At 38.1% G+C, this 14,003-nt stretch overlaps 1 protein-coding gene across 1 annotated transcript in view; it reads right to left on the reverse strand.

The window, feature by feature from the left end:
• Positions 1–14,003, reverse strand: part of MOCOS (molybdenum cofactor sulfurase) — a gene marked incomplete at its 5' end in the record, with an annotated part of 91,560 nt that overhangs the window by 40,331 nt on the left and 37,226 nt on the right. Inside the window, one exon of the mRNA XM_010018805.1 lies at positions 11,162–11,361. Within this exon, the coding sequence (XP_010017107.1) occupies positions 11,162–11,361 (200 nt within the window). The remainder of the gene's footprint in view (positions 1–11,161; positions 11,362–14,003) is intronic.

Consider the following 14,003-nt stretch of genomic DNA (forward strand, 5'->3'; position numbering starts at 1 on the left):
CCTGCTGAAGTCATTCCCTTAGGATCCAGTTCTGTAGCTCTTATTCAAGCAAGTACTTCTTATTTGTGCAAGTTATTTTACTGAGTATTACAAGAATTATTCACATGAATAAAGTAACTTTTTATAATAGATCATGAAGTCCCAAAGAAACCCATAATCATATAAGTCAATACTGGCAGGTACTGTCCTTCAGAAACTGGGGTTAGGATTTCTCATTCTACTTGCTACAATGCCCAAATTTCAGAGCAGTTTGTCTGTCTGATGGATTTGCTCATTACAAGAATTGCACTTCACACCACTGATGTCTGCTTATAAAACAGGTTTCATGACACTGTTCTCCACATCCACTGGTAAATTAATTCACTGATTCGTGACATGGAATTGGAGAGAAAGTAAGCTAGCTCTTTCTGTCATCCAGCATTTGACTGTGAAATGTTGTTCCTGACGCAAATCCATACCTAATCTTGTTTAACACAATTTAATAAGTAGGTCAGAAGGAAAAAAAAAATCAGCACTTATTTCCAAATCATTTAGTAGGGGAAAAAAAAGCATTTTAACTGAGTTACAGTATCATTAAACTGGATTAACTGCATGGTTTCCTGCAATGGAGGCATTTTTTACCATCCCAGAGAAAAAACGGCTGTGTGGGCAGGTTTGAACCATATTGCTGAATCTGATCCTCTGCTCTTTATTGTGTCTCCAGCTGTTGACAATGGTTTAAATTAACTGGAGAGTGGATCTAACTTTCTCGTCAGCCTACACCCACTCATGACTCACTTTGACCAAAATCCCTTTGGTCAGTAGATAGTGAAGTATTGGTAGAAGGCGGTGAAGTATTAGACAGATACTGAAATTTACTGAAACTCTCAAACTCAGTGCCCTGATAGTGGAAATGGTTGCTTATCAGGAACTTTCTAGTTGATGTGACAGTTTTCTCTGCTAGTTTCAAACACAGTCAAATAGCAGTTAAGACTGCATGGGAGAGAAGAAGGCTGGAAACAGCATAATTCAGAATATGCGTGTTGCCATTCTGCAGGAATTCTCACTTAGAAGATGCCATATACATTGCAAACTGCAGGTCCTTCGTGCTTAAAGGATTAACAATAATTTTACCTTTGTGAGATTCAGAAGCTAGAAGACACTTTGAGAGTGAGGTGTCTGTAAGGAAGAAACGAAACACAGTCTTGATTTTTAATGGGTGATCTCACATTCCTTCAACTGCCTTTTTCTTCCCTGTAGTACATGTGGTGAATTAGGACTTGGACTTATTTGGAACGTACATAAACTTCATAAGTCCAAGGTCCAGCTATTTGAAATTGATCAGGCTGATGAGTAGGCTAAACACCTTGCTTTTCTTTGATTTGGCATCTCAATGACCACAGGTCTCTCCAATCAATGTCATTTTTTCTTAGCTTTTTTATTCTTTTAAACTGCTTTCATTGACAGTGACAATCTGGTTTGATTAAATGACATCAGGTAAAGGATAGATTCCAGGAAGAAAAGCAAAGCAAAGGAACCCAAGCCTTCTCAGGGCTTCCTAACTCTGACTTCAACAGAGCATTCCATTGTGACTCATAGGAAAAAGACTGTACTCTATATCCCACTGAGCATCCTTAGCTATTTTTTGACCCAGAATGCTTTGGGTCAGACTACTACGAGTCACAGAAGTGGAAGCCAGAGGCAAACAACACCAAAGACTAAGCCATAACTCATAAAGGGATAAAGGGGAATGTAGCAGGCTATTACAAGTGGAAACTATGTCTAGGAATAAAAAGGTGCAGTGCATGATACTGGAAGTGTAGATTTAATTCATGTCCCAACCAAAACACTCTCTACTTCTTTCTCTTTAATCACTTAAATTCTCCATTGTCTGTATTTATCCCCTGAAAAAGGGGACAACAGATCACATGGAGGTTGTGGGGTTAAAATCCCATGACAGACAGCGTTGAAAAATTGCTTTAGTTAAGGCCATACAGGGTCCTATACAGGATTTGGGGGGGTGGGGGGGGAAGAGGGACAAAAAGATGCAAGCAAGGTAATAAAGAAGGGACCAGGCTCTCTTTGAAGGACTCAAATGGTGCACTGAAACTGGACATTGCATGCCTCCAAAACCAGCTGATCTGCTTTTACCCAGATCAAGAAAAAAGGAAGCCAGCAGAGGCTGTCAGAAATGCAGCCCTTTTGCTGCTCCCATGTGGTTTCTTTTCATATTTCTCCCCTATGTAATGAGGTCTGCAGTTCAGAGACACAATTTGTCCCTGTTACTAAACAGAAAATATTTACCCTCTCTCATTCGTCTGAGATTCTTTCATCTGAACAACTGTGAGCATCTTTATTTTAACTCCTTTCCAGTTTCCTTAGCAACATGCAAGGACACTCCAGAGAAGCACTGTCAAGCAACACCTTCAGTCTAGGCTTTCAGGAAGCTTTCTAACCTTGACCAGCTCTGATGAGCAGTTAATAGCAGGCATTTCAAGCATACTATATCACATATGTCTTTGTCCCTCCGTAATGAGATACTACAAAAAGCAACTCAGCCTGTACTCTGTCACTACTTCCTCAGCAGGAAGAGGGCTTCATTACCTACTAACTAGGTTTGCATTTATCACATTGAGTCTCTCAAGTAAAGCACTGCCTGATGGTCAGCCAGTGGTCCCCCACCTAGATCACTGAAATTGCCTCCTGTATTGTGAGCTCCTTATTCTAAGGGCTGCCTTTCAGTACCCAGTGCCATGTACTCAAATGTAAGCAAAGATCCAAACTGTAGTGACATTTCTTGACAGTTTGAAGCAACAAGGTGCCATTTACTGCCAAGCCAGTGTGGTTTGCTGCATTGCCTCTATCTCCCTGCTTACAAGACATCCACAGTGCTATTGAAAACTAATTGGAACCAATGAAATTAGTGGAAATTCAACAGGAATCTTCACAACAATCTTTTTCTCCTTGTAATCCTGTTTGCATTCTATTGTGCTGGTCTGTCTGCCGTTTCCAGCTTCCTGAAATCAATGGCTAAATCCATAGCTAAAATCAATAGTGAGCAATCACCTCAGCAATTTTTAGGTAGCTATTGGGAAGATGGCCAAAAATCCCATTAGGCAAGTTAAGAACACTTTTCTTTCCCTGAGTCATCAAAATTAATATAATGAGTGGTTATGCTTCTAAATGCATTAGTGTAACTAGCTCAGAGTCATTTGACCATCTCTGCAAAGACATTCTTAGCTGGAATTAACAAATGCTGGATTTCCATTTCTATGGCCCAGATTAAAAAATGCTGCACTTCTCCACTTGAAAAACTGAATTGTAGTTTTACACAAAGTCAAAATAACAGCTGGAAAAAACATAAAAGGATTAAAGTTTAAAGAACAACAAAGATCTCTTGCTTAATAGTTTTCTATGAAGATTTATTTCACATAGATTAAATAAAGTAGAAGTATCTCTCCTCATTGCTTAACAGCAACCCCCTTTCTCCTATAGGGATATAGTATGACTTTCTAGATATCAGACTTTGGTCAGTAGTCTAATCAAATTGGACTGGTGAAGCTTGTGAAATGCTGTAGCTCTTTTTTTTTTTTCCATTCCTCTAATTCACATGTTGTCATTACTCTAATTCTGTACCTATATACCAGATGTACAATGTATTGGAGCTAATCTACCAGTAAAACTGAGGGTATCATCTAAGACACAAACAGCAATTATTTCAAGAAATCTACCCACTTCAGGTATTGCAGGGTACTTTTTATCATGTAACATTGAGTAGTGATATGAATATGTATGCAACCAGCTGTGTGTATATACAAATGTATCCGCCACTTGAAATGTGAAGATTTGCCAGTATTTTCTTTCCAATCCTGTGAGGTTAGAATAAGTGGGGAAGACATACAGTGAATCCCTCAAGGTGACCCTGAAAGACTACCACAGAAAGGAATTTCACCTGGCCATTGCTAGGTCCAGCTAAGCAATTCATTAATACATCACCAAAGGAAAAGGAAGCTATTAAAAGAGAACGTTGTGAAACTAATGCAAAGTAAATGTTCTTGCAGTTTGAAGATGTTTCCAGAACTGGCTATCACCATTTTATATACCTTGAGCAACTGCTATGTGCATTTCCCATCCTGCCTCACTGGGCTTGCAGACCTGTCCAAATGCAAACAGAAAGAATAACTTCTATCTGCTTATATCGTTCTGTCTCTTCCCTGGTCAAACCTCTCCCATACAAGAACTTTTCAGACTGCTCATCCAACTCTCCTCTGTCTTTCATGGTTGGAATCTCATTTTTTTCTGCTTTCCTGCCCAAACTGGTGTCTGGGTTTTTGCCCCATCCATGTAATAATGAACTTCAGCTGCATAGTGGGAAATTTAGATTAATCAGTAGGAAATATTTTGTAGTATTGAATATAGCTAAGTTCTAGAACAAAGTGCCTCCAGAGGCTGCAGAAACATTCCAGTAAATATGAGCTAATCTTGGCATACAATGTGATGAGTAACTTCTCAAGGTCCCGGCAAGCCTAAGATCTGTTTTCCCTCTCTGTATCTTCTCATACCACAGGGATGAACTGGTCTTGGCTGCTAAGCTGCTCACAAGACAATTCATTGCCATAGGTTACTTCAGATGCAGAAGGATAAACAGAGTTAAGAAGAAAACATTTTTTTGTTGTTGTTTCTTGGAGGAGTCTTATTCTGGTTTTGTCTTCTTCTTATACTGCTAGCATGTGAACACTGGCAGAAAGAGTCTATCATTGTAGAGAAGGTGTCACGGTGAGATCCTGTGTGACTGTTCTCACATCTTAAGTGAATTGGGGCCACCCTGGTCTTCACTTCAGAATGAAGCACTGGAGGGGCCCACTGGCCTAGATACTTGCCCATACTATCCCACACACCCTGCCACTCATAACTGTCCAGCCTCGGGGAAGATCTCTTGGTGGTCCTTCTATATCGTCGTCTAACCCTAGACCAGCTTTGAACCCCGTACTGCTTAACTTTCGAGATCAGACAAGATAGAGCGTTCCCAGGGTGGGATGGCCGTGAGTAAAATACACTCCGTATGTGTGCCAACATGCTGATCCCCAGCACAACCAGCAGACAAGTCTCAAGGGTCGTCAAAGGCCATCTAAAACCTCCAGAATTCTCAAAAGCTGCTGTAAATAGGCTGGTGGGGGAGCGGGGGGTGTAAGGGAATAGTATGGGCAAGTATCTAGGCCAGTGGGCCCCTCCAGTGCTTTGGAACCAAGACAACAGTAAAGGCAGGAAAGGAAAAAACCAACAGTGAGTCATTGAGTCTATCCTTACATTAACTCAAGGGAGGTTGAGACAGAAGGGAGGTGAGTAAGACAGTGGGAAGACGCCGTAATAAAAACAGCAACCAAATTGCATTATAGATTTATGCTGAAGGGACACAAACTGGAAGTTATCTGCTGAGAAGTGTTGACAGTTTTTTATTGAGAAATAGATGAAGAAAGGTAAATTCGAAGTCTAGACCTCTCTTTACTCTATCTGGATTGATGATAGTGAGCTAGGACATGCTCATGTAGGCTCTTAGACAAAACTGACCATAATCTGAGCAGGGTTCTCAGTCTTGAGAGGCAAAACTCATCCATATGCAATGCTGCAGAAGAACCTTCCTTAGGCAAACCAAATTGTTTACATTCTCTATCTTTGGCAGCCGATTCCTGTTATAGCAGTTTGTCTATCACACACAAGTGTGAAGTGGCAGGCAAGAAGGCTGAGACTGCTAATGGACTGATGCTTGTTTGCTCCCTGACAGGATTTTTAGCAGGCATGGCAAGCATATATAGATACCAAGGGAACTTTTGCAGGTGAGACAATCATGGCAAGCTAATTCTGTTTAGCTTCAGGCTCCAGGCAAAGGAGGCAGTGTGAAAAAACAGAGTGGGAAAGGGAGATGGTAATCCACAGCTGAATTGATAGCCATTTTTCAAAAGATAGCTATGATGGTTTGCTCACTTTTTTAAGTCCATGACACACAGGAGTTAAAGAAAAAAAAATTGTTTCAGAAGACCAGAGTGAAAAAAGAATAAATTTGATAAGGGAAGTGCTGTTTGTCACTGGGGGCAGAAAACACTGAATTGAAAGGTGTGACTGGGTGAGAGTTCTCCAGGGCATACAATTCAACAAATATTTCAGGTGAAGTTCCATCTGCCCATCTCTGTCTCTTACCACTTTTCCCTCTTCCAGAACCCAACGTAACTTTACAGAATGAAACATGAAAGGATTATAAAATTACTCTGTATTATCTACTGAATGTACAAAGAACATTTCACAGGTTTCTTCTACCTAGTAGAACAAAGAGGAAGACTTAATTTTAGAATAAAACATTCCTCATTGCAGATATGGTGATTTTTTTTTTCAAATCTGCAGATGGAAGAGAACTTTACATTTTGTCCTTTTTTTGGTATATGATTGTTTCAAATCAATGTTGTTCCCTTACAGCTGGTCCACCTCCTCTTTGGCATTCAAACTAGGCTGGAACTACATAGAGTCATATGCAAGGTTTTGATAAAAGAAGATGGCAAAGATGAAAACTGAAGCTGTGTCATTACTGTCAAACAGTGTTTCAGAGATTAGAAGGACCTGGGGATGTATAAACACCTGACATTCATACATGCTGAAGACTGCAGATATTCACTGTTGATAAATGAGCTAGTGGTGATTCTCTGTGTGAAGGGTCTGCAGTATTAGCTCAGCACTGAGCATACACATAATGCCTTTCTCGTGACATCACAACCCCCCTTTAATATCTAGGGCTAGCTGCTTCTTTTTCTGGTAGCCTCATAAGGAAGCAGAACGTTGTCAGCTTGCTGCTTTAATGTCAACTCTGCTACTTCCATCCTGCACCACTGACTAGCAGAGGTTCCTCATCTCTACCCCTGCACTTTCTCACCTTTCAAAACCACTAGCCTGTCATCTGTCCACACTTCATTAATAGCAAAAACTATAATACCAGAGAGTTATCCATTCTTAACTAGACAAGTATATATGAAGAAGCTGTTTGGAATAAAGGCCATCTTTATATCCTGGACCTGTCGAGTACTCATCATAGTTTAAACCCTGTTCACAACTGGGTCTTTTTGGTTCTGCAGTGCAAATAAACACATAACATAAAATGCCAGACATGCTACTGAAAAGGACAGGCAGGTTATGTGAAAAGACTATAGGTATTCTCTCAAGTAATTTCAAGAACAAATTACTACCAGTAGTAGCCTACAAGACAGCTTTACTGAAGGAAATAATTTTCATGGGAAGTATTTGGTGCAGCTCAAAGGAGGACATTTAATGCAGTTTTACTGCCCAAAGACAAAAGGTTTATGGAGATTTCAATACTATAGCAGTTTTATTCCTAGATGTAGAAGTGTTTCATGAGAAATCTGAAGAAAAATCAAAACTTTTGAGTGACTATTGGTGTTTGGAGCCTGCAAGTCCCTCTTTTTTAATTGTTTTAATTGCCATTTAGAGCAAAACAACTAAATCAGAAATTAAACTGTCAATTAAACCAATTATACATATAGTATACATATACATACATAGCATACATACATACATATACATACATACATACATTTATTCCAAATATAACACTGTAAGCCAGTGATATCCTTCAACAAAGAAAAACTGAAATGAGAAAGCAATAGCTATTCAACTTCCTTAATTATTTGACTACCACCTTATAAGTTCCTAACATCCAATATCACAGATATTGGGACAGAAGGTTGTCAAAAACACTGCCATCCCTGAGCGTGTAATCAGGGTATGGTATAATTTGTGTGTCTCACTTTAATGAAACCCCTTCATTTGGTCATGACTGCTGCAATGAAGGCTTCACTCCAGGATGAACCTGAGACTGTGGCTATTACCTGTTGGTGCAATTGACCCCACTGTCCTGGTTTAACCCCAGATGGCAACTGAGTACCATGCAGCTGCTCTCTCATCCCACCCTGTCTCAGTGGTACTGGGAGGTGAATTGGAAAAAGGAAAAACCCATGGGCTGAGATATGAACAGTTTAATAATTGAAATAAAGTAAAATGCAATAATGATGATGATGGTGATGAAGAAGAAAAGGGAGATAACAAAAAGAGAAGAGGAATAAGCCCCAGGAAAGACAAATGATGTACAATACAATAGTTTACCATCCGCTAGGCCAGGCCACCCTCCAGTAGTGATCAGCCCCTCCCAGCCAACTTCCCCTTTCACTCCCCTCCAGTTTCTATACTGAACATGACATTCTATGGTATTGAATATCCCTTTGGCTAGTTTGGGTCAGCTGTCCTGGCTGTGCTCCCTCCAGGGTTCTTGTGCCCCTCCTCACTGGCAGAGCATGAGAGACCGAAAAGGGCTTGATTTAAAGAAAGCACTGCTTAGCAACAGCTAAAGCATTGATGTGTTATCAACATTATTCTCACACTAAATCCAAACCACAGCAGTGGGAAGAAAATTAACTATGCCAGCCAAAGCCAGGACACCATGTATGTAGTTCAAGCATGTTTGTCTTTAGTGGCACAATCTTGTTAGCTCTGCTAATTATACTCTGATATCAGTGAGAAATGGATTTCAATAATAGAACCATGTAAGAATAACTTTCCTCCCAAATGTTACACAGAAAAAAGACGTACTTTTTTCTCTGCTTTCATTTTTCCAGTGGCAGTGTTAAAATGTCATGTTTTTCACTACATGCCTTTCACACCCTAAATATCTTGAACTTAGTTCAGTGTTGAATATCATGTAAATTATGTAAATCTTGAGGTTTAAATGTAAGCTTGGTATCCTCTGAAGATACTGTCTACTTATGAACTCTTTCTTGCCAGTCTCAAATGTTCCAAATGAACTGCTCCAAACCTTGTCATAATATTTCCTCTGCGATCAGTTTAGTTAGATTGTCCTTTTCAGACTAGCAGATGCTACTGTCCAGCCACACTGTGCCCTCTAACAGGCAATGGACACATAATAGTTGCCTGTCAGAAAGACAAATAGAACTGGTTGGATGCAATTAATTATACAAGGGATATCATCCATAAAGGAATAGGACATTCTGTCATTTCTCTTTTAATATACTAGCTATAATACAACTTGAGTTACTAATTGGTGTCCCCTAGTAGTAGATATGTTAGACAGAAATGTCATCCAATTTTTTGCCTTTATTAAAAATTCCCTAAAATGTTTGCTGGGAAAACATTTCCGTCTGAAACTGTGTTCTCCTAACTCTACTAGATTGCATTTGGAGACTTAACTGTGAACCTACAGGAATGTGCAGATCACAGACATGACCAAGCTATATGACACTATTTCATTTCTAAACCATTAATGGAAGTACGGGATATAACTTTGATTTGAATAAACCTATCTAATTTTAGACATGCATACAGGTAAAAAGATGAGATTGTATTGCCACTTTGATGAAGCTTACTCTGCTGTATTTTTTTTTTGTAATCATAAAGAAGCAGCAAACATTTTTCTCCACCATAACTGCTACAAGATGCCTACAAAAGAATTTCCTTCCACAAAGAAGCCAATTATATATATCTTGCACATATTGCAACTTGGGAAAGAATAGTGCTGTTGCTTGTTAATCTCTAAAAGTCATTAAATTGCACATTGTTTTAATTAAACAAAGTAATCTAACAGGCACTGCAGATGTGACTGGTATGCATTTGAAAACTTTATAGTTCTTTACTCTACATATTCACACCAGAAATGATGAGAACCTGGTGAATAGCACAATCCAGATGATACAGATCAATAAAAAAGCTTTTTATGGGCAGCCACTGCAGCAAACAGGCACAACTGAGGCATAAGGTTATAAATATTTTTTTCTATGAGGGTACAGTTGAGTTTAAAGATGAAACAGGCAAGAGCCATTTTTACTAAGAAATTGTGAAAATAAGAAGTGCAAATAAAGGTTTTCGTTATAACCAAAGGACAGAAGCAACATCAGTCTTTCTAGAGTGTTCTACCAACTCAGCTGTGTTAATTTCTTCAGTCTTCTGTGAACATTGTCACATCTATTCAAAACAATATATATGGCTAATTCACTCCTAAAATGTGAAATTCTTTGAAATGAAATGTGCCGCATATTTGAGAAGCATAGTTCAAAAAAGGACTTTCACTTGTATTCTCATAGACATGTCTCTGCATTCCCCGCATTATCTGGTTCTTATCTCCAGCAGAGGGGTGTTGAGGAACACCTTTGCAGAGCTCCTGCTCTCTCCCTAATGGTCCAGGACTCTCAGCTTCCAAAAGCAACACAGCTCTGCCACTGCTGCTGGCAAAGGGAGACAGCCACTGAGACAGATGGTGTCAGTTACTGACAGATTTTAAAAAGATCAAGGTCATACACTTGAACTTGCCTTGTGAGGTTATTCAATCATCAGACAACGAATAACAAGAATTAAGCAAAACTAGAGCACTGTGGTTTTTCTGACTTCTGCTGATGAGCAAGTGAGCTATGTTACCCTGTGTTACCCACTGCCTACACAGTGCACAGTCATACACAATTATGGTAATACACCACTGCCTCTCTACTGAAGGTAAAAAAGTTTCATAAAGTTTCATCTTACAGATACTTGCTATACATGATGGAAAAGGCTAGAGAAAGCTGTTGGGAATGACAGCATTTAAGGATTTTTTGAGGTTGAATCTCACTCCTTAAACTGATCATTCAACTTTATTCAATGCTTTCTCAGGAATATTACAAGAATGCAATTATTAGAATTGAAGAGAAAAGAGACCTCCTTTTTCATGGGTGACTGCATTACTTTGAGATCTGATTTCATTTCTATGTCAAAGCTCCAAGGCAGTCTCTTATACCAGGTTTTCTCAACTTGCTGTTCAGTTCACAGTTTTGAGTAGTCTAGAGAAGGAAGTCAACAAGAAACCAAACTGCCTAGTTAATGCACCCTTTTAAAACAGCCCACTTTCAAACTTCTTACTTGTCGAGTACTAGATATGTAATATTGGCTTTGGCTATTATGTACTTTGCATTGTGTTAGTACTACTTCTTAGAGTGTATATATTGTGCAGAGCTACAAAGAAACAAAACGAAAACCTCATAAGTGACTACTATGGACAAAATATTTCTTTTAGGAAAGAACTCATTGTGAATATTCTTAAAATGGAAATACAATGCTCAGTTAAGGCAAGAGAAAAACATACCTGTGAAAAGCCGATCACTTCCCCATTTTCATCAAGGATGTTAAAATTAATGATTGGACCCTGGACATCGGGATTGCTGAAATCTGTATCACTGTAAATACGTACTACAGGAGCCCCGTTGGCATATTTTAAGGTAGACAGCACGTTATAGGTGTAGTGAGCTAATGCGAAGGTATGCTGTTTTATTTTCTCCATTCCACCTACAAAAGAAAAGTGCATGCATATGTCAGATGCTGTATCTTCATGGAAATGTAAAACAAAGGACCATTTTTCAGAATGGTGTAGCTGCAAGGGAACTAGCAGAAAACTGGTAGTTTTAGGTTCCTTTAAATAAATAAATATATTATTTGCAAATGTTTCTTTCCTCATACACAAGCTTCATAAGTACTGTTTGTATTTATCTACAATTTATCTACAATTAATCTACTGTAGAAATCTAAAGTTACACTGAAAGGTATTCAGGTGCATTACAACATTGACAGTTCCAGTCTATAAATATCACTAAGATGTTCTGGCACAATTAATTTGAAAAACAAGTTTTGCTCCAGACCTGGCTTTGGAACTCATGGGAATAAGGCATTAATCCTAACACAGCAGAGAAAGCAAATTGCTATGTTTAAGATAAAATAAAAATAACAAAATTCTAGATATAATGACAAAATAGAAATATCAGTCTACAAGGCTGAATTTACTCAAATATTGAAGAAATACTCTTCCAGGTCTGCTCTTTTTGTAAAAGAAAAAGAAAAGGATGTTGTGAACACCTCATTGACTACACCCATGCAATCTACTTGCTCCAGAGAAGCTTTGCAGAGAAATTTTCACATAACTTGGCCTTGAAAAAGCATAAAGGAAGCTAAAGCATAAGCTTCATGTACAAAAGCAGCCATTTCAGTCAAAGAACAACATATGTAATCCAAGACAAAGAGGTAGGTTTTGATATTCGCTGGGATAAACTGCTGACAGGAGACAAGTAACTGGGTATGACAATAAATATGGTATGAGAAAAGGAATAACCCTAATGAAATGGTAATTTATGACTTGGAACAAGAAAAGTACAAGTAATTTTCAAAGTAGAAACTGAAAACCTAAGAATTTGCATCGTTATGAAAACAATTAGAAGATAACAATATGATCTCAAACTAGTGTAAGAAACAGAGAAGGCTAACAACATATTTAAACCCAATCAAATCGCCACTGAAGACAGCTGGAGTTTTGGTTAAAACTCCAAAGTACTTTCTATCATGCATACTATGCATTGCACTATTGTGGGCCTACATCATGTGGGAAAGAAAAGGAAAGGAAAATTTCCTCATGTTTCTTAAGTACAACAGAATTTTTCTGCCTGGATGTAGAGTATTTTCTGTAATGTCGAGTATCTTATTTGAAGTATATGAGCATTTCTGGAACTAAAAAATATGTTTGAAATTTTCTTTTCTTTTGCCTTTTTATTTTTTGTTTTAACTGCATAACTATGACTCTCACAGTTCTGTGCATACCATTTTCATATCTGAATATCTGGAAAATTCTACAGTCTGATACAAAAGCTTTTGGACAGAAATCTTGTAATCTGCTTGTTAACTTTTGTGCCTTTACTCATAAAAAGACTGTTTTATTTATGAATGTATATAAAGGAAAAAAAAAGATATCTTTCCCTTGACATACAGAAGAATTACATCAACTTCTGCTATTTCACTTTTCTTCAAGCTTCTATATTATGTGCTATCTCCTTTAGATAAGCTAGGAAAGCAGACAGTAAAAGCATAGAAACAGATTAGATATAAGGTAGAAGCACATTTTCTGGTGCTAAAGAATAATAAAGAGAAATAAGATATTTAATAAGATACTAACACACAAAGTACTTTCAAGGAATGTTGCCAGAAGCTAATCAGTACAATTTCTAGATGTTAGCCACAGTAAACTTGGCAAGCATCGCTAGAACATTTTGGTCTGAAACATGCTTTTTATTTTCTGAGTCTGTAAGAATAAAAGATTGCCTAGTCATTGTTTGGTAGAAGCTAAGAGTCTTGAAATACTATTGAAAATAAAAAAAATAAAGGTCTTTCTCAGCAGTTGCCAGAAAGTAGCTCTCTTAAGAGACTTTCTCATCAGCTTCTGAGATGTCTATAATCTCCTCATTCAGAGCATTTCCAAATTGGCAGGAATCTTTTAACGGAAGATTAAACTACTGTCCTTGTGTCTTGTCAAAGAATCTCTTATTCAAAAATTTCAGTCTCTCATTTACAGCAATCATTCTGCTATCATTTCTATATTGTCTTCAGCCATTCTCTTTTAAAGTTGCTTAATCACATTTCCTTGTTCATTAGTGACAAGCTGATGAACTGCTTAATTATTTATTCTGACAAATCCAAATGCAATAGCCTGCAGTTGCTTTGCTGCCCTGTGATTGGAGAGAGGAAGCCGTGCTGCTACAGTCCCATATTTTTAGTAGCAGAATAGGTTGTGATTAGGTCTGATGTCACAGAAAACCTTATGAAGCAACTGCCAGCAATCTGAAGTTTGTTGTGATAGAAAAAGGGGACTATTCAGAAAATAGTCTTGATTTATTTTTATTTTGTTAAACAAAATGATTTATACTGTGTCCTGCATAAATCATCTCACTTTTCCCACTAGGGAAAAGAATGTGAAGAAGAGAAAATAAAAACCAGAACAAATCTTTAGTCTCTAACATGATCTAAGGCTTTGCATTATTGCACCTAGTCTCATATATGGGGATGACAAAAATAAAACTCATTGCTTGAATGAATCTGTCTCAGTTAAATGTGAATGCAACTTCCTCTATTATGGTTGACTTGGTATTTATTAGCTTATCGCATTCATG

This window comes from Nestor notabilis, unplaced genomic scaffold, assembly GCF_000696875.1.
Source record: "Nestor notabilis isolate BGI_N333 unplaced genomic scaffold, ASM69687v1 scaffold10857, whole genome shotgun sequence".
In the NCBI taxonomy this organism is placed as follows: domain Eukaryota; kingdom Metazoa; phylum Chordata; class Aves; order Psittaciformes; family Psittacidae; genus Nestor; species Nestor notabilis.